Source organism: Scyliorhinus torazame, chromosome 7, assembly GCF_047496885.1.
Source record: "Scyliorhinus torazame isolate Kashiwa2021f chromosome 7, sScyTor2.1, whole genome shotgun sequence".
In the NCBI taxonomy this organism is placed as follows: Eukaryota; Metazoa; Chordata; class Chondrichthyes; order Carcharhiniformes; family Scyliorhinidae; genus Scyliorhinus; species Scyliorhinus torazame.
In genome coordinates this window covers 183,354,309-183,380,061 of record NC_092713.1, presented here as the reverse complement: position 1 = coordinate 183,380,061, position 25,753 = coordinate 183,354,309, and the positions used below count along the sequence as shown (strand labels likewise).

Sequence of the window (25,753 nt, the reverse complement as noted above, 5' to 3'; positions counted from 1 at the left end):
CTGTTTCTGTACAATGCTATGAGATGTTTCTGAAAAATATGATCTGAATAAAATTCCTTCCCATAACGAAGCCAAAATGGATGAGGCTATGTTATATAAAACCCTGCATGATAATTGTCAATTCAAGAGTGGCTTTCAAAATGCTTAGGCATGAATGGGAATGCCAATAAATCCTGAAACCTTGGTCCAAAATGGAAATGTCACAGGGTTAACAATTGTGGTATCCCCAATATAAAATTACTGGAGGTATAATCTGCGGTTGATTACATCAGGCATGCACAATGTGAATGGTCCAGAGAAGTTAACAGATAGCAAACATGACCCAGGAATTTAAACGACAATGAACTTTTCATTGACATATTAAATCCTCTGATCTTGCAAACTGTGGCTCAATCTTCAATCTCCCTTTCCCCTTCAAAGTGTACCTGGTGCCTGATCCAAAATCCACGTTGATCTTTCCAGCAACTCCATGTTTGAATCACTCCACCACATATTAGGCCCTAACTGACTGAAGTCGCATGTGACATCCTCTGCAGTTATGAATTTGGTACACTGACTCTTCATCCTTCTCAATATCTCTGTAGCCTTTGACTAACTTCCTTTCACACGCCTTTCCTTCATTTCCAAGCTCATTGAGGTTATTTTCTCTTGCTTCCTTTCTTACCTATCCAATTGTAGCCACAGCCGCTGGCCCTGGCGCCTGTCTCTGCTGCCAGGTGCACCAGCAATGGTTTCTGTTCTCACCCCTACCCCATTTCTAGGTCTAGCCTTGGCATTTGTCTTTTCCTCATCTGTATCCTGCTTTTTGGTTACAATATTAAAATACATTAGATCAGCTTCCTAATTTACATTGATGACACCAAGTTCTGCCTCTCAACTACCTCTCTTGACCCATCTCTTGCCTCCACATAGTCAGACTGCTAGTCTGATATCCAGTTAAGACTAAGTCACAATTTCCTTGCAGTGAAGTACCGGGAAGACAGAAGACAACATCTTCTGTCCCTGCCACAAAATCTGTACCCTGCTACTGATTCCATCTCACTTACTGGCTACTGATCAGACTGAATCAGATTGTTAACAGCCTTGAGTTCTACTTGACCCTGAGCTAAGCTTTCAATCCTGTACCTTCTTTAACTAACGACAATCACCTCCATAGTATCACCCATCTCCACCCCTGCTTCTCGCTCACTAAAATCCTCATCCATATTTTTGTCACCTCTACACTTTCTGTTTATTTCCTTTGTTCACATTTCTTTTATGTTATTTTATTATTTTTGTATATATGTGCCTTTAAATAGAAGACTCAAGGTTGAAACAGCCCGCTTGTCAGGGCACTGTGTTTTGTTTTTGGAGAGGAGAGGTCAGACACTGAGTGGATCTTCGGAACCAGGTATGGAAGGAGTCAATTGGCTACTGGCAACCAGTTGGTTGGCCAGGGACAGTGTTCAACCTGACAATGGTCAGTGATTGGTACCTGCGTGGTGCTTTCTGAGAGAACAGGGCAGAAGTGTTCAGATTTCGGAAGTGAAAGGAATGCTTTCTCTCTGGACAGGGGTCTCCCTGAGCTGCAACAGATGATAAGCCAGAGCTGTGAGATTCAGGAGGAGGTGTCACCGACATTCCTGGGACTGCAAGGCTGATTGTAGGAGTCCCAAAAGCTTCAGGTGCAAGAGATGGTGCCGGTATTGCGTGGCACCGAGGCCAACGCTGCTAGGATGGTGATGTCAGTGGAATACCTGGAGCACAACATCCGAGCCTTGAGTGGTGGTATCCGAGGCATGGCTCAGTCTGTGACAGGCATGGCTGAGAGCGTCGACATCATGGCTCATTTGCTGAGGGACGTGTCCCAGATTCAGGTGGACATTGCTGAGGCACTCGCGAGCTTGGCCCAGTCACAGAGTACCAAAGAAAGAGAAAATGCTGGAAAATCTCAGCAAGTCTGGCAGCATCTGTAGGGAGAGAAAAGAGCTAATGTTTCGAGTCCGATGACTCTTTGTCAAAACTAACAGACAGAGAAAGTGGGAAATATTTATACTGTGGAGTGAGAATGAAAGATGAGTCATAGCCACAGAAAGCAAGGGGAAACCGGGTGCTAATTGCCACAGAAACCAAGGGGAAAGAGTGCTAATGGCAGTCCCCAGAGAGGACAAAAGATGTGAAAGGTCAAACAGCAGGGAAACGAACATCAGAGGATGAACTGCAGATGTCGGGGGAGGGGAAGGGGGAAGCAAAGAGGAAAAGTGGATAAGATTGGGGGGGGGAGGGGGTAATTAAATATATATTAAGAAAGAAATGGTAAAAGACAGTTAAAATGAAATGAAAACAAATGGATCGAGGTGGGGTAGAGCTGATCATCTGAACTTGTTGAATTCGATGTTCAGGCCGGAAGGCTGTAGCGTGTCTAACCGGAAGATGAGATGTTGTTCCTCCAGTTTGCATTGCGCTTCACTGGAACATTGCAGCAGGCCAAGAGCAGACTGGTGGGCATGGGAGCAAGGTCTTTTGTTAAAATGGCAAGCAACAGGAAGGTCAGGGTCCTGAATGCGCACAGATCGAAGATGCTCAGCAAAGCGATCACCCAGTCTGCGGTTGGTCTCTCCGATATAGAGAAAACCACATTGGGAGTAGCGAATGCAGCAGACCAAATTGGAAGAGATGCAAGTGAAATGCTGCTTAACCTGAAATTAGTGTTTTGGACGTGGGATGTTAAGCATGGAAGAGGCAAAGGGATAGGTGTTATACCTTCTGCGATTGCAAGGGAAGGTGCCATGGGTGATGGGAGAGGTACTGGGTATGGTGGAGGAGTGAACTAGATTGTTTCTGAGGGAACGGTCTTTGCGGAATGCTGACAGAGGGAGTGAAGGGAAGATGTGTTTGGTGGTGGCATCACACTGGAGTCGGCGAAAATGGCCGAGGATTATGCTTTGCATACAGAGGCTGATGGGATGAAGTGTGAGAATGAGGGGGACTCTACCCTTGTTCTGGGAGGGAGTGGAGGGGGCGAGGGTAGTGGCGTGGCAGTGGGTCGCACACTGTTGAGGGCCCTGTCAACAACTGTAGGTGGGAAATCACGGTTGAGGAAGAAGGAACACATTTTCGAAGCACCTGTAGCGCACAATGACTTACGAGAGAGACGAGTAGAGATGAAGTCGATGAGGCTTTATTGAGCGTGACTTGTTCCCAGCAGTTCAGCAACAGAATGGAGCTGCGGGGAGAAGCACGGGTTCTTATACTCCGCCTTCAGGGCGGAGCCAGGGGTCAACAGCCAACCAGGACCCGGGATCTGTCAGCCAATAGCATCTCGGCTTCACAGTCCCACATGACCCCTAATACATACCACCACAGCACCATTTTGGAAAGTGGCATCATCAGAACAAATGCGACGGAGGTGAAGGAGTTGAGAGAAAGGGATGGAGTCTTTACAGGGTGTAGGATGCGAAGAGCTGTTGTCCAGATACCTGTGGGAGTCAGTAGGCTTGTAGTGGATATTAGTGGATAGTCTATTGCTGGAAATGGAGACAGAAATATCAAGGAAGGGAAGGGAAGTGTCTGAGATGGACCAGGTGAAAGTGATGGAGGGGTGGAAACTGGAAGCGAAGTTGATGAATTTTTCCAGGTCCAGGCGAGAGCATGATGCGACACCAAAATGGTCATCAATGTATCGGTAAAGGAGTTGTGGGAGGGGGCCCGGTGAGGACTGGAACAAGGAATGTTCCACATACCCCATAAAAAGGCAAGCGTAGCTAGGACCCATGCGGGTACCCATTGCTACACCTTTGATTTGGAGAAAGTGAGATGAGTTAAAGGTTCTTTGAGGGCTTCAACACCACAGTGAAAACAGAACTGGCAGCGTCAGAAGCCTCAAAAGCTTCTGAAACTCACTCCAGTTGCACATCCATCCAATGGAGTCCCTCCCAGAGCCTTTCACCCAGGAGACTCAGGCCATCTCCAGTCATTCTGAGTCCCCCTCTCCTGATCTGACACCGGCACATCTCAAGGGCAGTGGGCAGAACAGGCTGGCACAGCGACACCTATGATACCAGAAAGTCGACCGGGGCACTCCGGCACTAGGCCTTCCAGAGGGCAACCGCCAAGGCACCAAAGGCCACAGAGCACAGAAGGCAGAAGGCTGCCTTCACCTCTGATGAGAATCCCGGGGACAAACCTTGACCAGACCATGGAGGATCAAGGAGATTTAGGAGCAATGAGTGGGCACTGATGAGGTGACTATTTGTAGTTCAGGGAATGGATAATTGTCACATAAAAATGTTCACCAGTAAATAAATTCACACCTGAAATATGTGAAGCCTCTGTCATTACCATGTTCACAACAGGCCTACCCACCCCATACTCCCTGTTCTCCCTGCCCCCTCCCTCACCCGCCCAGATGTCAGCGTCCCTAATCCTAGAATGGAGCCCCGTGGCGATATGTTTAATTTATACAGACCTTCACAAAGTTTGATGAGGAGGTAGAAAACCTTTTTCGGGCTTTTGAAAAATAACAACCCAAACGGAATGGCCAAGGGAAAAGTGGACATTATCCCTGCAGAGTAAACTGACGGGATGGGCAAAGGAAGTTTATGCTTCCCTATCAGAGCGTGAGTCTAAGAATTGTGATGTGGTATGGAGGGCTATTCTGTATGCATATGTATTGGCTCCTGGAGCATATGGGCAAAAATTTTGAATTTAAGGAGACAGGTGGGACAGGCTTCTGCAGAATTTGAAAGGGTGAGAATGAGAATGACTAGAGCGAGGGTAGGTCCGATCAAGGACAGTAGCGGAGATTGTGTATTGAGTCTGAAGAGATAGGAGAGGTCTTGAACAAGTACTTTTCTTCTGTATTTACAAATGAGAGGGGCGATATTGTTGGAGAGGACAGTGTGAAACAGATTGGTAAGCTCGAGGAAATACTTGTTAGGAAGGAAGATGTGTTGGGCATTTTGAAAAACTTGAGGATAGACAAGTCCCCCGGGCCTGACGGGATATATCCAAGGATTCTATGGGAAGCAAGAGATGAAATTGCAGAGCCGTTGGCAATGATCTTTTCGTCCTCACTGTCAACAGGGGTGGTACCAGGGGATTGGAGAGTGGCGAATGTCGTGCCCCTGTTCAAAAAAGGGACTAGGGATAACCCTGGGAATTACAGGCCAGTTAGTCTTACTTCGGTGGTAGGCAAAGTAATGGAAAGGGTACTGAAGGATAGGATTTCTGAGCATCTGGAAAGACACTGCTTGATTAGGGATAGTCAGCACGGATTTGTGAGGGGTAGGTCTTGCCTTACAAGTCTTATTGAATTCTTTGAGGAGGTGACCAAGCATGTGGATGAAGGTAAAGCAGTGGATGTCGTGTACATGGATTTTAGTAAGGCATTTGATAAGGTTCCCCATGGTAGGCTTATGCAGAAAGTAAGGAGGCATGGGATAGTGGGAAATTTGGCCAGTTGGATAACGAACTGGCTAACTGATAGAAGTCAGAGAGTGGTGGTGGATGGCAAATATTCAGCCTGGATCCCAGTTACCAGTGGCGTACCGCAGGGATCAGTTCTGGGTCCTCTGCTGTTTGTGATTTTCATTAATGACTTGGATGAGGGAGTTGAAGGGTGGGTCAGTAAATTTGCAGACGATACGAAGATTGGTGGAGTTGTGGATAGTGAGGAGGGCTGTTGTCGGCTGCAAAGAGACATAGATAGGATGCAGATCTGGGCTGAGAAGTGGCAGATGGAGTTTAACCCTGAAAAGTGTGAGGTTGCCCATTTTGGAAGGACAAATATGAATGCGGAATACAGGGTTAACGGTAGAGTTCTTGGCAATGTGGAGGAGCAGAGAGATCTTGGAGTCTATGTTCATACATCTTTGAAAGTTGCCACTCAAGTGGATAGAGCTGTGAAGAAGGCCTATGGTGTGCTCGCGTTCATTAACAGAGGGATTGAATTTAAGAGCCATGAGGTGATGATGCAGCTGTACAAAACTTTGGTAAGGCCACATTTGGAGTACTGTGTACAGTTCTGGTTGCCTCATTTTAGGAAGGATGTGGAAGCTTTGGAAAAGGTGCAAAGAAGATTTACCAGGATGTTGCCTGGAATGGAGAGTAGGTCTTACGAGGAAAGGTTGAGGGTGCTAGGCCTTTTCTCACTAGAACGGAGAAGGATGAGGGGCGACTTGATAGAGGTTTATAAGATGATCAGGGGAATAGGTAGAGTAGACATTCAGAGACTTTTTCCCCGGGTGGAACAAACCATTACAAGGGGACATAAATTTAAGGTGAAAGGTGGAAGATATAGGAGGGATATCAGAGGTAGGTTCTTTACCCAGAGAGTAGTGGGGGCATGGAATGCACTGCCTGTGGAAGTAGTTGAGTCGGAAACATTAGGGACCTTCAAGCAGCTATTGGATAGGTACATGGATTACGGTAAAATGATATAGTGTAGATTTATTTGTTCTTAAGGGCAGCACGGGAGCATTGTGGATAGCACAATTGCTTCACAGCTCCAGGGTCCCAGGTTCGATTCCGGCTTGGGTCACTGTCTGTGCGGAGTCTGCACGTCCTCCCCGTGTCTGCGTGGGTTTCCTCCGGGTGCTCCGGTTTCCTCCCACAGTCCAAAGATGTGCAGGTTAGGTGAATTGGCCAATGATAAATTGCCCTTAATGTCCAAAATTGCCCTTGGTGTTGGGTGGAGGTGTTGAGTTTGGGTAGGGTGCTCTTTCCAAGAGCCGGTGCAGACCCAAAGGGCCGAATGGCCTCCTTCTGCACTGTAAATTCAATGACAATCTATGATTAATCTAGGACAAAGGTTCGGCACAACATCGTGGGCCGAAGGGCCTGTTCTGTGCTGTATTTTCTATGTTCCATGTTAAGCAGAGCAATTTTGATAGGTGGCTACGAGCATTGGGAGTTGAAACTATCTGAGAGAGGTTATTCTCTTTGGAGAATTTAGGAATTCCTGAACTTCTATGATGAGAACCCATGTTGAAGACCAAAGGGTGAAAACTGATCGACAGGCAGCAATTACAGCTGACGATTATGAGGCCATCTATAAATTTGAACCTTCAGCTTCATCACCCCGACAATTTTAAAAAGGATAGGAAGTGGGAGAGGGAAAAGAAGGCAGGGAACCAAGGAAAAGAATGGATAGCTGTGAGTGCTCGAAGATCTCCTCCTCAGACCAGGAAGGAAAGTACTGAGGGTGAGGGTGAAACTTGGAAGCCTAGTGTTACCATTGTAAAAAGGTGGGAAACGTTCAATCAGCATGTTGGAAATTGTAAGGAAAGCACATGGGACTTGTGTGTTAGATGTTTTAGTTGTTGTGATATGAAGAGTTTAAAGTTCTGTTCCTTTTACACAAACACCCATTTATTTCATTCCAACAGCCTTTCCACAAAACTCTCACTATACATCACCTGACAGAGGCCACCTGAAACCCCTTTACATATCAGTGTCAATTAATGGATACTTAACATAAATGAGACAACTAATTGCAATGTCTCTTAACCCATTACTTAACATTGTGGGGGTCTAAGGACAATTCTGAAAAGGGAAGAAATGTGGTGAATACTACAGGGCAGACTGTAGCTTTAACTGGACTTCGGTAAACACTGCTGTCGGAGCAGGTATGAGGAATGAAGTAGGTCAGTGATATGCTGTTATTTTGTTAGGGCATCATGATTGGCATAGGCTTGGAGGGCCGAAGGGCCTGTTCCTGTGCTGTACTTTTCTTTGTTCTTTGAGATGAACTAATCAGTAAACAATTTCTTTTAAAAACTCAAACAAAGGTGGATGGAGAGCCATGTGATGGTTCTGCCACCAGGTAGTCCATAGAGACAATAATGCGGCATCCTCAGATTCTGAAAGTAAAGAACAATTATAATCTGGAAAGCACAAATTGTTTCAGTCCATATCACCAAATGGGGATAAGACTGTGATTAGGAAAACTGCAATGAGGAGGTAAAATCTGCAAGACAAAAAATGGTTCATATAAAGTCAATCAACTCTGAACAATTTGAACCTTCATGGTTACTGAAGGTAACCATGTGAAGGACAAGAGAGAATGCAAAGCAGGAGGGGCTGGAGAGTGTTTATTGGTTAAAAACGAACCAAATATTTCCCTCAGCATTGACGATCCTACTTGTAGTTTGGTTGTACAAGATCCTCAAAATTTGGTTAAACATTCGTTGGGCAATCAGGAAAGACTGAGTGCATTATACGAGAGACAGAAAAAGACAGATGTGATAAAGGTACTGAAAGGGTATAGACGGAGTTGTAGGAAAATACCAGGGGGCACTCCTTAAGTAATCATGGCGTAGACATAAGTATGTTGGAGCCACTGAAACCACATCTGTCTCCACCAAAACCACAGAAAGTTGGTGATTGAAGATCAATGCATGTTGTATATGTTGCAGAAACAAGTGAAGCCGCTGTGGTCCACGGAACGCCAAATAGAATTTGCGAGATCGACGTTGGAGGATGAACTGGCCATTCTGGACTTTCCCAGATTATTAAATCACTTGCATTAATAGAGCAATTTAAAACCCAGAGCGCAAGATTATTCTGTTGGAGTTTATCATTCCGACAGTTTAATATTAAAATTATACAGATTCCAGGAAAGAAAAACGTGATTGTGGATGCTTTGTCATGCATTTATAGGCTGACTTGTTACCAGTGTGGAGTTTGGGAAGGGGGCTTGTATAATGGGGATGATTGAGATGGGTATGTGTTTGTGATTTATGTCTTACATACCTCGTAATTAACCGTCCGTGCCCTGAAGTTTCATTCTTTTAAGGGGGAGATATTTTTTGGGTCCCTCCTGTTTATTCCCTTTTTATTCCATTCCATTATTCCCCCTTTCTTTTATTTTTTCAATTACCATTTTGATTAATGGATGATTAATGGACCTGGGACTTTAAGACAAAGCAGCTTGTAGGTGGCCTGTGCTTTTAATTCGAACAGAGTACTGTAGCAGCAGGAGAGATTTAATTGACTTAGCTCGCGGCCAATGAACTGACTTGAAATGCTGTTCTTTACCTGGTAACCAGTGGTGACTGCTTCTGATCTCACTGAGATGTTTTTTTTCAGAGATAAGGCTGGGTATCTAGTTCAACTTTTGGATCTGACGTTTGGAAGGAGGGACTCTAAGTGTCTCTCTCTGATCAGATGTATTCTCTCTAAAAATCCAGTGTAAGAACTCTTCTCTCTCTCCAGTAAGACTGAATATCATTCCCTCGATTCTGCAAAGGATTGAAGTCAAACCATGGGCTAGAAGCCGGGTTTGATGTGAGACAAAGGATCTGAAGGTGAACCTTTGAGTTGAAGGCTTAGTTTAATAAAAGTTAAAGTGGCTCTCCTGAAGAAAGGCAACTGCTTCTGTGTACTGAACGAATGACTCTGCAAGAAGACCATCACCAACTGTAAACCAAAGGCTTCGATCCATAATAATAGGGTCTGGTTTAGATCACTGGGCTAGACAGCTGGTTTGTGATGCAGAACACGGCCAGCAGTGTGGGTACCAGCTTAACCGCACAGGCGCCAGAATGTGGCGACTAGGGGCTTTTCACAGTAACTTCATACTTGTGACAATAAAAGGTTATTATTATAATAATCTTTATTGTCATGCGTAGGCTTACATTAACACTGCAATGAAGTTACTGTGAAAAGCCCCGAGTCACCACATTCTAACGCCTGTTCGGGTACACAGAGTGAGAATTCAGAATGTCCAAATTACCTAACAGGACTTGTGGGAGGAAACCGGAGCACCCGGAGGAAACCCATGCAGACACGGAGAGAACGTGCAGACTCCGCACAGGGGCAGGATGTGGTGCCAACCATGCGTGCCACCCAGGCCAACACTGCGTGGGTGGCATCCATGGTAGCGGCATTGGAGGCGAAGGTATCGGCCATGGGTGAAGATGTCCAAGGCCTGGGGCGCCTGTGCATTGGTGGCCATGGGCCAGGACAGGGCTGCCATGTACCAGGGCCATCTGAGCATTGCAGCGACGCTCCAGAGCGTGACCCAGTCGCAGCGGGTCATGGCTGAGGGCGTTGGTGGTACTGCGCGGGCGCTGGCTGACCTGAGCCAGGCACAGAGGAGGTGGCTCAGTCACAGGGTGCACTGCCTGTGCTCCAGGGCCGTGAGCATTGAGACCCTGGTCGAGATGGGGGCGGGCCTCCAGGACTGGGAGTGCCAGGTGGCGGGGGAGCCTCATGGGTTACCTCCGCTTGAACCTCTGTCACAAGGAGTAGCCCAAGGGCCACCTCTAGGGAGAAGGAGGCGATGGGACTCGTGCCAGTGACTACCGCAGGGGAGGTGCTGGAACACCACAGCTCCTCGGACCCACCCCCTCCTATCCCTGGTGATGGGCAGTGGGTAGAACAGAGCGGCATCATGCTACCTGGGACATCTGAGCAGCTGCTGGGCTAATCTAGGCCTAGTCGCCCCAGAAAGGTGCCGCCAAAGCGGACTCAGTCACAGGGCGGGAACCGCAACCCAGGCCATCTCTACTCCTGATGTACCGCCAGGGGATCCACCTAGACGTTAGGACCGTAAGGCCAGAAAGGTAGACACCAATTAAGTTGGCACAGGTGCAGCACACAGTATAGGGTTAGGGCCTAGGGCACAAACCTGTATAGATATGTTCACGTTTCACAATAAACGCCTGTTCAGGATGTTTCAACCTGCCTCTGTGCTTTGTCAGATGGGTTTGAGGGATGGATTGGTTGGCTGCAGAGGGGGCTTTGGGGAGATGGACAGACGGTGTGGGTGGGTTGGGCCAGGGATCCTAGTTCAGCCAGTGCTCACCGCTGCAGTGCCCCATCGCCATCCCTCTCCACCCCATACCCCCCTCGTCCTGTGCCTCTCTCCTCCCGCACCCTGCCCCCCGCCACCCCAAGGTTTCGGTGGGACCGTGTGAAGGAATGGCCGGCTCGCATGCAGGAATCACCCAGGTAGATGGTGGAAAGTGCTACTGTGGGTAGGAGTCAGGTGTTACGGTTACTGTTACACTGTTACTGCCAACACAGCCCCCGGACTCCAGAGTGGGGCAAGTAGGAATCGAGGATGGCGGTCATGGGAGGGGATGGGTGTGGGGGTGGGACGGAATGTCCGTGCCGCTGGCCGACCCTTAGTTGGTGAACCTGAGGGCGATTAGAGCTCCCCAGGCGCCTCGACCCTGGCTCACACGTTGTGCAGCCTCCCGTGCATGCCCGAGCCCCAAGACCTGCCCATCCTTGCCCTCCCCATCTTTCTTGTTGGACGAGGCCTGGTGGTCACCCTCCTCCACCAGCAAATTTCCCCTCTGCTGCATAATGTTGTGGAGGACGCAGCAGATCACCACGATGTGGGAGACTCTCCTAGCACTATATTGAAGGGCCCCTCCAGAGTGGTCCAGGCAGCTGAACAAATCTTCAGGATTCCGAAGCACAGCTTGATCGCTCCCCTGGTTGCGGCATGGGTGTCATTGTGGCGGGCCTCCAGATCAGCCACGACGGCAGCAAAGAACTACTGTCGCCCAGGACTACCCCCCTCGGCCGGGGGAGCACCTCGAAGAGGTCAGGAACCGTCGAGTGTGCCAGGATGAAGGTGTCTTGCACATTGCCCAGGTATCGGGTGCAGATGTGCATGATATGCAGCTCATGGCCATCGGGTGGAACCCCTTTCGGTTTGCGAAGACCAGACCGTCATGGGCCGTGGCTCGTAAGGCGACATGCATCCCGTTGATCACCCCCTGGACCGTGGGCATCACAAGCATTTGTGACGAACCCTGCTGCCTGGGCATCCTGGTCGGCTGGGTCCACATCAAGGCCAGGCATGCAGGGCTTCCATTATTGTGCTGATGCACCTGTGTACCGAGGTCTGTGAGATCCCGCAAAGGCCCCCACTCAGCACCTGGAAGGACCCTGTGGCGTAAAGGTTCAATGCGACCATCATCCTTGATAGCCACCGGGTGTGGGTGTCCTCCCCCATACCACCGCGATGCCAGGTGCATCATGATCTGGCAGATATGCTGCACTGTCCCCGTGCTCAGACAGAGATTTCAACGGCCTGCCTGGTCCGGCAGGTCCTTGAATGACAGGTGTTGTCGGTACACACAAAGCCTCCTTTTCACCTCCTCCTTGGCCAGTTCTCCACCTTCACCTCCTGTTCATCTGGGGCAGGCTCCACCACTGCAGGGACTCCTCGAGCAGCTCCTGCTCGTACAGCCTCAGTGCTTCCTGCAGGGCTGCGGCAGCCAGGATAAAGGCCACCATTTCTGGTTGGATTCCGAAGTCTATTATCTGTAAGGGGTGAAAGGCAGACATGTTAGCATGGCGCATACCTCCGTACCCAACTAGGTCCAACAGATACACAATGGTCCCGGTCTGCATTGCAGACCCCGCCCCATCATGTCCTCCCACCCACCCCCACCTCCCACAGCTACACGAGGTTGTTCCCCCAGCGCCCACCCCTCCACACCCCTGGCCCCGTGGTGCCCAGCACCATGGGGGCCACTGGCCATGGCACCTGTCACTGCTGCCAGGGGTACCGGTGGCTGCCGCTACCCATGCCAGTGGTACGCTCCGCAGCCCACGTCCGGCGCCCTCCTTTAGAGGCTACTGTGGACTTTGCCCTTGGGTGGGCCACGTGCTGCTCTGCCAGCAGGTGGCAGCCGGTTTGGGGGGGGGGGGGGGGGGGGGGGGGGGGGGGGAGAGTTGGTGGGGTGGAGGGCATGGGGTGAAATACGGGGGTGGTAGGGTTGGTGCACCCCGGTGTCACTCTATACAACCGCGGCCATGATGGGCGGTCAGTGGGGTGCACAGCAAGGTGGCGACATGGCGGTCTGTGCCTGGTCACCCTGGTCCCATGGGGGGATCAACCCGACCCCAAAGCCCATCGCTTGGTCACCACAATCACCCCCCGCTATCCCACCCTGGGCCTGGAAGACGTTCCACCCCCGCCAGCCAGCCTCGTCAGTCTGGCAGCCCATGATCGCACCTCTGCATGTCCGAGCTCCTCTCTTTCCCTCACTAGCCACGGCGCCTGTTTCCTGACCACAAGTGAAACACGCCGTCGGTAATTCCCCCCAGTTGAGACGGAGCATCGCGGAGACCCCGGAGAATACCGGGTCTACTGTACATGCGGAGTAGAACGCAGCGACGCTGCTGTTGAGGCACCAGAGCATGGAATTCTGTTGGGCGCCCGCGCCGGCCACGATTTTGTTCTCATGACCGATTCTCCGCCCAATCATCTTTCCCTATTCCGGGGTCGGCCGATAGAGAATCCCACCCTTCGTTTATTACTGGCTCTGAAACACTTTTGAGATATATGTCTGAAATGGATACAGACCACAAACCTTTAACCTTTGTCAAGAAATTCAAAATTCAGAATTCAAGTTTATTCTGTTGGAGTTTGTTTCTCTAAACATATCACCTACAAATCGCCCACATTGCAAGGAAATTGAATGCAATTGCGGATATTAACACACGAACAACGAGCAGGAACAGGCCATTCAGCCCCTCAAGCCTGCTCAGCCATTTAAAAAGATCATGGCTGATCTGATAACCTCAAATCTGCATCCCTCTGGCTCCCCGATAATCTATTACTCCTTGCTTATCAAGAATCTATCCACCTCTGTTTTATAAATATTCAAAAACTCTGCTACACCACCTTTTCAGGAAGAGAGTTCCAGAGACTCACCATCCTCCGAGAGAAAAAAATTCACCTTATCTTCGTTTTAAATTGGCGACCCATTATTTTTAAACATTGACCCCTCGTTCTAGATTCTCCCACAAGACAAAACATCCTCTACACATCCATCCTGTCAAGACCTCTCAGGATCTTACATGTTTCAATTAAATCACCTCTTGCTCTTCTAAATTTCATTGTATACAAACCTATCCTGTTCAACCTTTCCTCACAAGACAACCCACCATTCTGGTACCAGTCGAGTAAACCTTCTCTGAACTGGTTCCAACACATTTACATCTTTTCTCAAATAAAGTACACAATATTCTAGATGTGGTTTCACAAGTGCGCTTTATAACTGAAGCATAAATTAAATGAAAATGAAAATCGCTTATTGTCACAAGTAGGCTTCAAATAAAGTTACTGTGAAAAGCCCCTAGTCACCACATTCCGGCGCCTGTTCAGGGAGGCTGGGACGGGAATTGAACCGTGCTGCTGGCCTGCTTTAAAAGCCAGCTGTTTAGCCCAGTGTGCTAAACCACCCTACTTTTATATTCAATTCCCCTCACAATAAATTAAAACATTCTATTTGTTTTCCCAATTATTTTCAGCATACTAGTTTTTTGTGATTAATGTACTAGTTGACCCAGATCCTTTTGCACCTCAGAGCACTGCAGTCTCTCACCACTTAGATTAAAACTTATTTTTTATTATTTTGTTCCACCATTCAAAGATGTGCAGGTTAGGTGGATTGACCATGCTAAATTGCCCCTTTGTGTCCAAAAGGTAAGGTTGGGTTACTGGGTTACGGGGATAGGGTGGAGGCGTGGGCTTAAGTAAGGTGCTCTTTCCAAGGGCCGGTGCAGACTCGATGGGCCAAATGGCCTCCTTCTGCACTGTAAATTCTATGATTCTATGATTCTTCCTTCCAAAATGGACAATGCCACATTTTCCCACATTACACTTCATTTGCCAGATATTTGCCTACTTAATCTACTTTATTGTCCTTATGTTCTCTTCAAAACTTACTTTCCTACTTATGTTTGTATCACCAGCAAATGCGGCATTTTATATGTAGATTAAAATCTCCCATGATTATCGTTCTGCTTTTCTGAAAAGCTCTAACTATTTCTTCCTTTATGCTCCACCCTACCACGTGGTTACTGGTAGGCGACCTGTACACAATTCCCACAAGTAACTTCTTCTCGATACCACTTCTTATCTCTCCCCAAACCATTTCCACATCCTAGTTTCTTGAATGTGCTAATACCATCTTTAACTAACAGAGCCACCCCTCCATCTTATCCTCATTTACTGTCCTTCCTGAATGTCCTCTACGCTTTTTAATATTCAGGTCCCAATGCATGTACTCCTGCAGTCATGTCTCCATAATGGTTATCAAATCATACTTATTTATTTCTATGGGTGCTCTCAGTTCATCTGTTTTGTTTCGAATGCCATGTGCATTTAGGGACAGAGATTTTAGTTTTATTTTATTATTTTACAACACCTAGCTTTATCTGCTGATTTACTGTTATATATATATTCTCTATTCCTTCCTGTCATGGTGTTTTTCATTTCCTATAACACCTTTCTCTTTTTCCTTGTCTCTGCTCCTTAATTTATCACATCTTCCCAAACTTGATCCCTTGCCCCCACTATTTAGTTTAAAACGCTCTCTACTTCCCCAGTTACATGGCTCACAGGAACACTGGTCCAAGCATGGTTTGGGTGTAGACCATCTCAATGGTACAGATCCCACTTTCCCCAGTACTGGTGCCAGTTCCCCTCGAACCGGAACCCATTTCTCCCACACCAGACTTGAGCCATGCTTTCATCTCCCTAATTTGATTTGCCCCATCTGCCCAATCTACATCTGGCTCAGGTAATAATCCAGAGATTATGACATTTGAGGTTTTGCTTTTTAATTTGCTGCCTATGTTCTCACACTGACTATTGTTTTAAATGTAGGAAATGGTATATTATATTTTGTTGTAATGCTATTAAAACCCTGTGTTCAAACACATACAGGCAATATGTCTGCTAAAGTTGTGATGTCGATGGTAGCCATTATGTGCAGATGCCGGCGTTGGACTGGGGTGAGCACAGTAAGAAGTCTTACAACACCAGGTTAAAGTCCAACAGGTTTGTTTCGATATCACTAGCTTTCGGAGCGCTGCTCCTGGAAGGAGCAGCGCTCCGAAAGCTAGTGATATCGAAACAAACCTGTTGGACTTTAACCTGGTGTTGTAAGACTTCTTACTAAAGTTGTGATGGGAGGAACCAGGTCTGTCTGTAAATTTGACCGTTTATCATAGGATGTGAGTCTGACAAGACAAAAGATTTTCAGGTTATTCCTGAAAGAGTCTCTCTCCAAAGTTCTGCACAGAGAACAGCAAGTAACCCTCAATGCTAATTTTATTTAGGACTGTATTGATTTGCTTGGTTGGAATATATATATATATAGTGAAGATGTAAGGCATAAGTTAATGTTTTTCCTTTTATTTGAGGACTGTTTAACTGAAATCACCTCTTTTAATTGTTTAACTTTAATTGTTAATTGTAAAACTATTGTTTTATGTTAATGTAATTAATTCTGTGTTTAAATTGAAGTTTGTTTGAATATAGAAGATAGCTATTGGTCTGAATCCTGGGGTGAAGTATCCTTTCCTCACAGTTTTACAAATTGCAAATTGTTTAGGGTTTCTTGTCCAGTATCCTAACAAAAATTGGGGTCTGGCCTGGTATCCTAATGCTTATGCAGAACCTCCTCTTGCCTATGTCGTTGATACCTACATGAACCACAATGATTAGGTTCTTCCCCTCCCACTGCAAATTACTCTCCAGCCCCGAGCAAATATTTGAATCCTGGCACAAGACAGGCAACACAGCCGTCTGGATACACGTTCTGCAATCCCATTGGCTTTACGATCCCTTATATTCCTTTTTGCTCCCCTCCATGGCTTCCTGTACTACCATGCCATTGGCAGTTAGTTCATCCACCCTCAGCACCCACTCTCATCCAAACAAGCTGAAAATACCTCAAACCTGCTGGACAATTGTAAAGGATGAGGCTCCTGCACTCCTGCCTTGAGTCCCCTTACCTGCCTCACTCGCAGTAGAGTTGTGATTGCCTCTTGGCACAAAGAATCCAGGTAACATTCCCCCTCCCTGGTGTGTCACATAAACTTTGAGCCGGAGCTGCTTGAACTTCAAACACTTATTGGAGGCATATTTGCCCTGGATCAAACTAGCATCCAGAAGCTCCCGCATGCTGCAGCTGTGACGCATCATCATCCTTAATGTGTTTGAATTAACAAAATAATTATTTTGTTTAATGGTAAATTTTTACTTCTGCTTTATTTATTGTATTAACCTTACCACCAGTTGCTCGCCTATTTTGAACTTTAGGAATAGAATGAACCTTAGCCTGTCAGACACTAGCCTAAGAACCAGATGTCTTGCCCAGAACTTAGAGACCCAGTCAGAACTGATGACATAATCCAGACCGAGGCGAAGACAGTGAATGAGAGTGAAGTTGCTTTCTATTGTTTTGTATTTTTTATATATATCAATGATTTTGATATACATAAATGATTTGGATGAGAATGTAGGAGGCATGGTTACTAAGTTTGCAGCTGACACCAAGATTGGTGGCATAGTGGGTACTGAAGAAGATTATATAAGATTGCAACAGGATCTTGACCAATTGGGCCAGTGGGCCGACGAATGGCAGATGAAATTTAATCTGGATAAGTGTGAGGTGATGCATTTTGGTAGATCAAATCAGGGCAGGAACTACTCAGTTAATGGTAGGGAGTTGGTGAGAGTTACAGAACAAAGAGATCCAGGAGTACAGGTTCATAGCTCCTTGAAGGTGGAGTCGCAGGTGGACAGGGTGGTGTAGATGGCACTCAGCGTGCTCGATACAGAAGTTGGGATGTCTTGTTCAAGTAGTACATTGGCAAGACCACACATGGAATACTGTGTTCAGTTCTGGTCACCCTATTATAGGAAGGATATTGTTAAACTACAAAGAGTGCAGAAGAGATTTACGAGGATGCTACCAGGACTTGATGGTCTGAGTTACAAGGAGAGGCTGGATAGGCTGGGACGTTTTTCTCTGGAGCGTAGGAGGCTTAGGGATGATCTTGTAGAGGTCTATAAAATAATGAGGGGCATAGATAAGGTAGATAATCAACATCTTTCCCAAAGGTAGAGGAGTCTAGAACTAAACGGCGTAGGCTTAAGGTGCAAGGAGAGAGACACAAAAGAGACCAGAGGGGAAATTTCTTTACACAGAGGGTGGTGGGCATCTGGAACGAGCTGCCAGAGGCAGTGGCAGGTACAATTTTTTCCTTTAAAAAGTAGTTAGACAGTTACATGGGCAGGGTGGGTATAGAGGGATATGGGACAAATGCGGGCAAGTGGGACTAGCTTAGTGATAGAAACTGGGCGGCATGGACAAGCTGGGCCGAAGGGCCTGTTTCCATGCTGTAAACATCTATGACTTATACAAAAATGATGTGGAGACGCCGGTTTTGTTCTGGGGTGAGCACAGTCCTACAACACCAGGTTAAAGTCCAACAGATTTGTTTCAAACACTAGCTTTCGGAGCACTGCTCCTCCCACACCTGAGGAAGGAGCAGTGCTCTGAAAGCTAGTGTTTGAAACAAACCTGTTGGACTTTAACCTGGTGTTGTAAGACTTCTTACTGTTATACAAAAATGTAAGTGAATTTAATTTCATTTCTTGTGATGCGGAGATGTCACATTGCCACATCCTTTTATTTTTCAAAGTATAATTTTCAAACTTTTGACTGACTGAAAATTTTGCAATTTGAAATGAGACAGAACAGACTACTTAAAAATGCAAGGCCACCTTCCAAAGTGAAGATGAGAGACAAACAAATCACCTTCACAGAGTGTGAAGAGAGAGATTAAAATACAAAGTTCTGGATACTGAAACAATGACTGCCACAGACAGACCCTCCCAAAACCCTTTGGAAATAAACAATCGGTGAAGTATAACATGCCAGCCTGCAGCCACTACAGATTTGCAAGAAAGACTTCAGCAGAAGAGGTAGGCTGAAAGCTCTCTCACTCCCTCTCTCTCTTTTGGAACAAGCAAATATATGTGGTTCGAGAAGTGAACTAACAGAAACCTATTCGAAAATCTCGTAATAATTGCAGCATCAACATCTGACCGTATCCAAGAAACTAGTAAACCTAAATCAGCTGCAACATTTAAAATCTATGCCTCCAAGGACAACCAAATGACACATTACAGTATATTCAATTAATTTTTTTTTAATGGATTCTGACTTCCTGTATTTCTGATACCGATGTGTCTGCCTGTGTGTTTGTGGGCCCAAATGATGGCTGAATGCTTGACGTTATGTTTTTAGTATCTCTTGGATTTAGTGATTCATAAATTTGCTCTTTCTTTAACTCAAGAAAACCTTGTTTGATTGGCTCCTTGTTGCAATAACTTAAATAGTTAAATAGGTTTAGATTTGGAAAAGGTATATTCTCCTGAAAAATATACATTTTAAAAAATAATTATTTTAATTTTTCCATTTAAGGGGCAATTTAGCGTGCCCAATTCACCTACCCTGTACATCTTTGGGTTGTGGGGGTGAGACTCACACAGACACGGGGAGAACGTGCAAACCCCACACAGACAGTGACCCGGGGCCGGGATCGCACTCTGGTCCGAAAAAATATTTGTTGTGACCAACCCAGGAGGTTGAATAGAAGGGAGCTGGTTCAACCCTTATCACCTAGTCGCAGCATGGGCAGCTGGTTATATTAATTTTTGTTGGAGGTGGTCACTGTGTGGTACATTGTGTGCCATTAATGTTATTTGCCACTTATCAGTCGAAGCTTGAATATTGTCCAAGTCTTGCTGCATTTGGACCAGGCTTCTTCAGTATCTGAGGAGTTCCAAATCATGCTGAACATTTTGCAATCATCAGCGAACAACCCCACTTCTGAACTTATGATGGAAGAAAGATCATTGATGAAGCAGCTGAAGATGGTTGGGTCTAGGACCCTGTCTTCAATCCCTGTGGAACTCCGGATTGGATTGGATTTGTTTATTGTCACGTGTACCGAGGTACAGTGAAGATTATTTTTCTGCGAGCAGCTCAACAGATCATTAAGTACATGAAACGAAAAGGAAATAAAAGAAAATGCATAAAAGAAAATACATAATAGGGCAACACAAGGTACACAATGTAACTAAGTAAGCACCGGCATTGGATGAAGCATGCAGGGGTGTAGTGTTAATGAGGTCAGTCCATAAGAGGCTCATTTAGGAGTCTGGTAACAGTGGGGAATAAGCTTTTTGGAGTTTGTTCGTGCATGTTCTCAGACTTCTGTGTCTCCTGCCCGATGGAAGAAGTTGGAAGAGTGAGTAAACCGGGTGGGAAGAGTCTTTGATTATTTTTGTGAGGGCCACGAAGAATCCAGCACGAGTTTCAAGGATACAAAGAAATAACATTTATTTACAATAACATATATATCCACAACAGCCGCAACCTCACTTGCTGCTTACTCCTTCCTACTGGTTCCAAACTGGCCAGCTTTATTTATACAGGGAGTCTGCTAATGATTTCTCCGCCCCCCTCATTGGGGAAGCTCATTCTCCCACAGGATTGTGGGATTGTCATTAGTCCCCAGCCAATAGTAAGCAGGCAGGTTATAATAATTTTGCTGCCTACTTTCCCCATGCAGCGGGAGGGGTAGATGGAGTCAATGGATGATAGGCAGGTTTGTGTGATGGACTGGGCTGTGTTCACGACTCTCTGAAGTTTCTTGCAGTCCTGGGCTGAGCAGTTGCCATACTGCACTCGACAGCGGATTGTTGGTTACCTGCTCGAACCGAGCATAGAATGCATTGAGTTCATCGGCGAGGGGTGTGCTGCTGCCGGAGATACTGCTCGGCTTCGCTTTGTAGCCCGTCATGTTGTTTAGGCTTTGCCACAACCGCCGAGAGTCTGTCTGTGACTCTAGCTTGGTTTGATATTCTCTCTTGGCATCTCGGATGGCTTTGCGGAGGTCGTACCTGGATTTCTTATATAGGTAAGGGTCGTCTGACTTGAATGCCTCAGACCTGTCCTCCAGTAGGAGTCAATCTTGCGACTGAGCCATGGTTTCCGGTTGGGGAACGTACATATTGCTTTCTTTGGCACGCAGTCGTCCACACATTTGCTGATGAAGTCTGTGACGGTGGTGGCATACTCATTTAAGTTGGTCGCTGAGTTCTTAAATATGGACCAGTCCATTGTCTCTAAGCTGTCACGTAGGAGCTCTTCTGTTTCCTCGGACCAGCACTGCACAAACTTCTTAGCTGGATTCTCCCGTTTGAGTTTCTGCTTGTATGACGGGAGAAGGTGCACCGTTTTATGGTTTGATTTCCCAAAGTGCGGGCGGGGGATGGAACGATAGGCGCGGCAGTGGTGTTCCATGACTGAGATGATTGGCGTCCAAAAATCATAACCATTTTATTTTGTGTTCGGTGTGACTCCAACCAGTGGAGAGTTTCCCCCTGATTTCCATTGACTTAATTTTTGTTAGGGTTCCTTGATGTCACACTTGGTCAATTGCAGTCACTCTCACCTCACCTCTTGAGTTCAGCTCTTTTTGTCCATGCTTGGATCAAGACTATAACAAGGTCAGGAGCTGAGTGGCCCTGGTGGGATCAGGGCTGTGTGGTAGCACGGTGGTTAGCACTACTGCTTCACAGCACCAGGGATATGGGTTTGATTCCAGCCTTTGGTGATTGTCTCAGTGGAGTTTGTATGTCTCCCCGTGTCTGCATGGGTTTCCTCCGGGTGCTTCGGTTTCCTCCCACAGTTCAAGGATGTGTAGATTAGGTGGATTGGCCATGCTAAATTGCCCCTCAGTGTCCAAAGTTGTTCAGGTTAGGTGGGGTTATGAGGATAGGATGGGGGAGTGGGCCTCAGTAGGTTGCTCTTTTTTCAGGGTTGGTGCAGATTCAATGGGCTGAATGATCTCCTTCTGCATGGTAGGGATTCTATGGAACCCAAACTGAGCGCCAGTGAGCAGGTTATTGTTGAATAAATGCCACTGGATTGCAATGTCAACGACATCTTCCATTATTCTGCTGATGATTGAGAGTAGACTGATAGAGCAGTAATTTGTCACAATGGATTTGCCGTGCTTTTTATGGACAGGACATACCTGGGCAATTTTCCATATTGTCAGATAGATCGCTACAAGTTCTGGAGCATAAATCTTCAGTTCTATTGCCGGAATATTGTCAGGGTCCATAGCCTTTGCAGTATCCAGTACTTGACATAATCAAGTGAGATTTGAGAGTTGGATGTAAAGTAATACAGTATAGTTTAGATTACAGAACTATTAACTATAGAATGGGTTTTATACAGGCGCTGAGAGCACTGCTTTTTGCTCTTTATTCATATTTGTTAGCACTTTGCAAAAATAAATAACCTTCATTAACATTATAAAGTAGAAACTATAGTAATACACCACAGAGCATTTTCTTAATAAGTTCATTTAACAGGCGCTCTCATCACTCTTTTATCAGACCGTCTTATTCTCAAAAGCCTTGTAAAACTGCACTGTATGAAATTAAAATGAATAATAAAGAGGAAGTGTAGAAGGCATTTTTTCCAAAAGTTGCCTCTCTAATTAAAATAGTAACCTTGCAAAATCTGTTGTCTATTCTGAATGTGCCTTGAAAAGCCACTTGAGGCAATAATACAGTATTTGTACAATTAAGACAAATTACCATTAATTTATTAACTGCCAGTAACTGATCATGCTGTTGTTTCAGAGACCTCAGTATAAATGCCATGGTATTCCTTAACGGCATGGATTTTTAGGTGGTTATTAGTGAGACAAAATCTAAGCGTGTGGGTTATATCAGTTCACACTCCCACCAGCGAACCTGCACACCTAGATTGTTCAACCAAACTGATGTTGAAACTGAAAGGTTAGTTTGTGGTGTGTGCCCTGCATTGAGCTCGGAGCACTCAAACATTATTAGTTTTTCTGGACATTCCCAGTACGTTTTCCTTCTTGGAAATAGTTTCCAAATCTTGCTACACCAAATGAAATGTGAAATATTTGCTGTGGAGTTATTGCTTCTTTACCACCAGCAATTCAAAGCTTTTGGATTTATTATAAAATATTTATGTAGGTTATTTTCTCAAAAGTAACATAAAACCCCAATTAGTTGAGAAAGGCTGTTTCCGCTGGGGCCCTTTGCAGGCGAACCATTTAGCCTATTTTTAATTAATCATAATCTAAGAGAGTTTGTGGAATAGTGATGAATAATGTATGTCAAGTATTGGGTCAATTTAAGCACCCAGAAGGGCATGCTTCACCAATAATTATTAATTACTCCCATTATATTATGTCTCAAACATTCGATGGCTCAATAATGAACTCATTTTTAAAATTATAATTTACAATTAGTTCATTATCTTTTCACACACCCAGTTTTCCCATCCTTACATGTTTTATACTTCATGGACTCATTTCTAAGATATTTATTAATGGTGCCTTTATGCATTGTAAGGACAGAAGATAGTTCTAATTGCAGGGAGACAGGTTGCAAACTTAATTTTTAGGTGCACTCATGGTTATACACCATCCAGTATACAGCTAACCTATAGGCCCTGGTTTTAGAAAGAGTAAAGCTCCTTCTACACTGTCCCAGCAATATGCTTTAGCTCCAACCTCAGAAGAGCAATCTTTACAATATCAACTTTCCATTTGCCATACTCGCTGTCCATTGACTAACCACAACAACAACATTCTGCCCCTGTCCCTGACAGAGGTGCGATCAAAATATGCTGGCTGAATGCTTGCACACGCACAACTTGGATTAGTGACATTAGATCACATGTTGGTACCATTGTTTTCCCAAAACAAACACAGTACAAAGCACATTTCAAGTATGACATACTTCAGCTTTAAGGTCTGTACCATATGCTGCCGTAATAACGCTGTCTTTACAGAGTTACACTGATACCTTGAGCAGTTAAGCTCCACGGGCAGCACGGTAGCATTGTGGATAGCACAATTGCTTCACAGCTCCAGGGTCCCAGGTTCGATTCCGGCTTGGGTCACTGTCTGTGCGGAGTCTGCACATCCTCCCCGTGTGTGCGTGGGTTTCCTCCCACAGCCCAAAGATGTGCAGGTTAGGTGGATTGGCCATGATAAATTGCCCTTAGTGTCCAAAATTGCCCTTAGTGTTGGGTGGGGTTATTGGGTTATGGGGATAGGATGGTGTTGACCTTGGGTAGGGTGCTCTTTCCAAGAGCCGGTGCAGACTCGATGGGCCGAATGGCCTCCTTCTGCACTGTAAATTCTATGACAAGACCAACCCCATGCATCCAACAGCACTAAAGATCCAAATTCCCATTGAGAGAGCTGGCATTAGGTCCAGCATAAGATGGGGCCTCTACTCTGAGAACTGGTAAAGCGGCTAACAGGGAGGGGTCACAAACTGAAAAAGAAAATGGAGAAAGTGGCACCGGTGGGCTCTCTTCAGATGCCCTAACCCACCAGATGAAAAAGGTTTTCCGGTTCGAGGTTGTGTGGTCACTTACCAGCAAATCACTGTGACAGACTGACAACAGCATTTTTAGGAAGGCCTGCAGTGCGTTGTCAAAGTGGCTATCCCCATATAACTGGAAAACACCAAAACTGACATAGTTCCCACAAAGAGCTGCCTTCAACGCACAAAAGCAGATGGAGATGCCTTTGAGTTTCAACGGATAAACCTGATCCTTGGGGATATTCCCGAGGGTTAGGATCTGGTTACCTGTGTCAGAGGGAAAAAAAGAACTTGTCAAAAAAAAAGAAGGGAACATCAGTAACACTTCAGCTTAAACTGTCTTGTCATCTTATTAACCCGTTGCAGTTATGCCAGAGAGTAATAAATCACCCCACCATCTGCACATTAGGCATACAATACTAACACTTTTCCTCAAAATATATCCTTCAGGCGTCTAAATACAAAAGGCTGCTGTAATGCAACGGCTAGAGCATATTTCTTAGATCAGTCATTATAGCTGCAAGCATGAACATAATTCAATACACCAAACTGTCCTGAAATAAACATTCTGAATGTCTAATATGCAAACCATGATCAAACATGTCTCAAGCATATACACCATCCACCCAATGAGTAAATAATGTTCAAACACACATCAGATTCACAAGCTTAGCAAGCAATCTACTAGCACACATACTGTAAACTTCAAACATACAAACACATCATTCACAACCAGTTCACAATCACATGCAATCCACCAAACTGTTCACAAGGTCCTGTCACAGACATTGTTGAACAGAGTCCTGTAAAACCCGCCACAAATTAACTTAGAAATTGTTCCATTAAATTCTGTCCAATAAATTTATATATCTGTCAGCCTGGCTACTTCATAAAATTATTTTTTTCGGTGTTTCAATTGTTGGGGTGATAAAATTTGATCACATGCTGCTTCTGGAAGTTTCTGAGCAAAGGCTAAAACCTCACACCCCCTGGAATGTAACACTTCCAGGATCACGTAAACAGTCCAGCCAAGCCAACACAACACAATGGATTCGCAGATGTGATGTCTGTCCCAGCCAGCTACAGACAAAGGCAGTTGTTTGAGATTCCTAATCTCCAAAATCGTGCTAATGGCCACACCATTACGGACTCCAATACACAATGGATTTCAACCAGGTGTCTCGTTTGTCAAATAGTTCGACCTGAAACAATTTTGTCACATGGCCCAGGCATGAGTGGTGGGATTCTCCATTTCTGAGACGACGTGTTGACGCCGATGCATAATCCGTGAAGTTCCACAACAGCAAAACTGGCGCCTCATCCAGACTGATTCAGCTACTGTTAAGGGGCTAGCACCGGGGCCATGTGGAACACAATCAATTCCAATGAGAAATGGTGTGGGATTCACATGTTTCGCGATTGACACTCAGGAGTTGACAGCTGCAGCCGCATATACACACTTCCATCCCCACACACACCATCCCAGCCAAAAAGATGGCAACAAGACTCTTGGCCCCACGCTTCACAGATGCTGAGCTGGAGACTCTC

At 45.9% G+C, this 25,753-nt stretch overlaps 1 protein-coding gene across 1 annotated transcript in view; it reads right to left on the bottom strand.

Annotated features, from left to right (window-relative positions):
- Positions 1 to 25,753, bottom strand: part of LOC140427374 (ran-binding protein 17-like) — a 1,937,807-nt gene that overhangs the window by 635,418 nt on the left and 1,276,636 nt on the right. Inside the window, exon 23 of the mRNA XM_072512921.1 lies at positions 24,258 to 24,472. Coding sequence (XP_072369022.1) covers positions 24,258 to 24,472 — 215 coding nt within the window. The remainder of the gene's footprint in view (positions 1 to 24,257; positions 24,473 to 25,753) is intronic.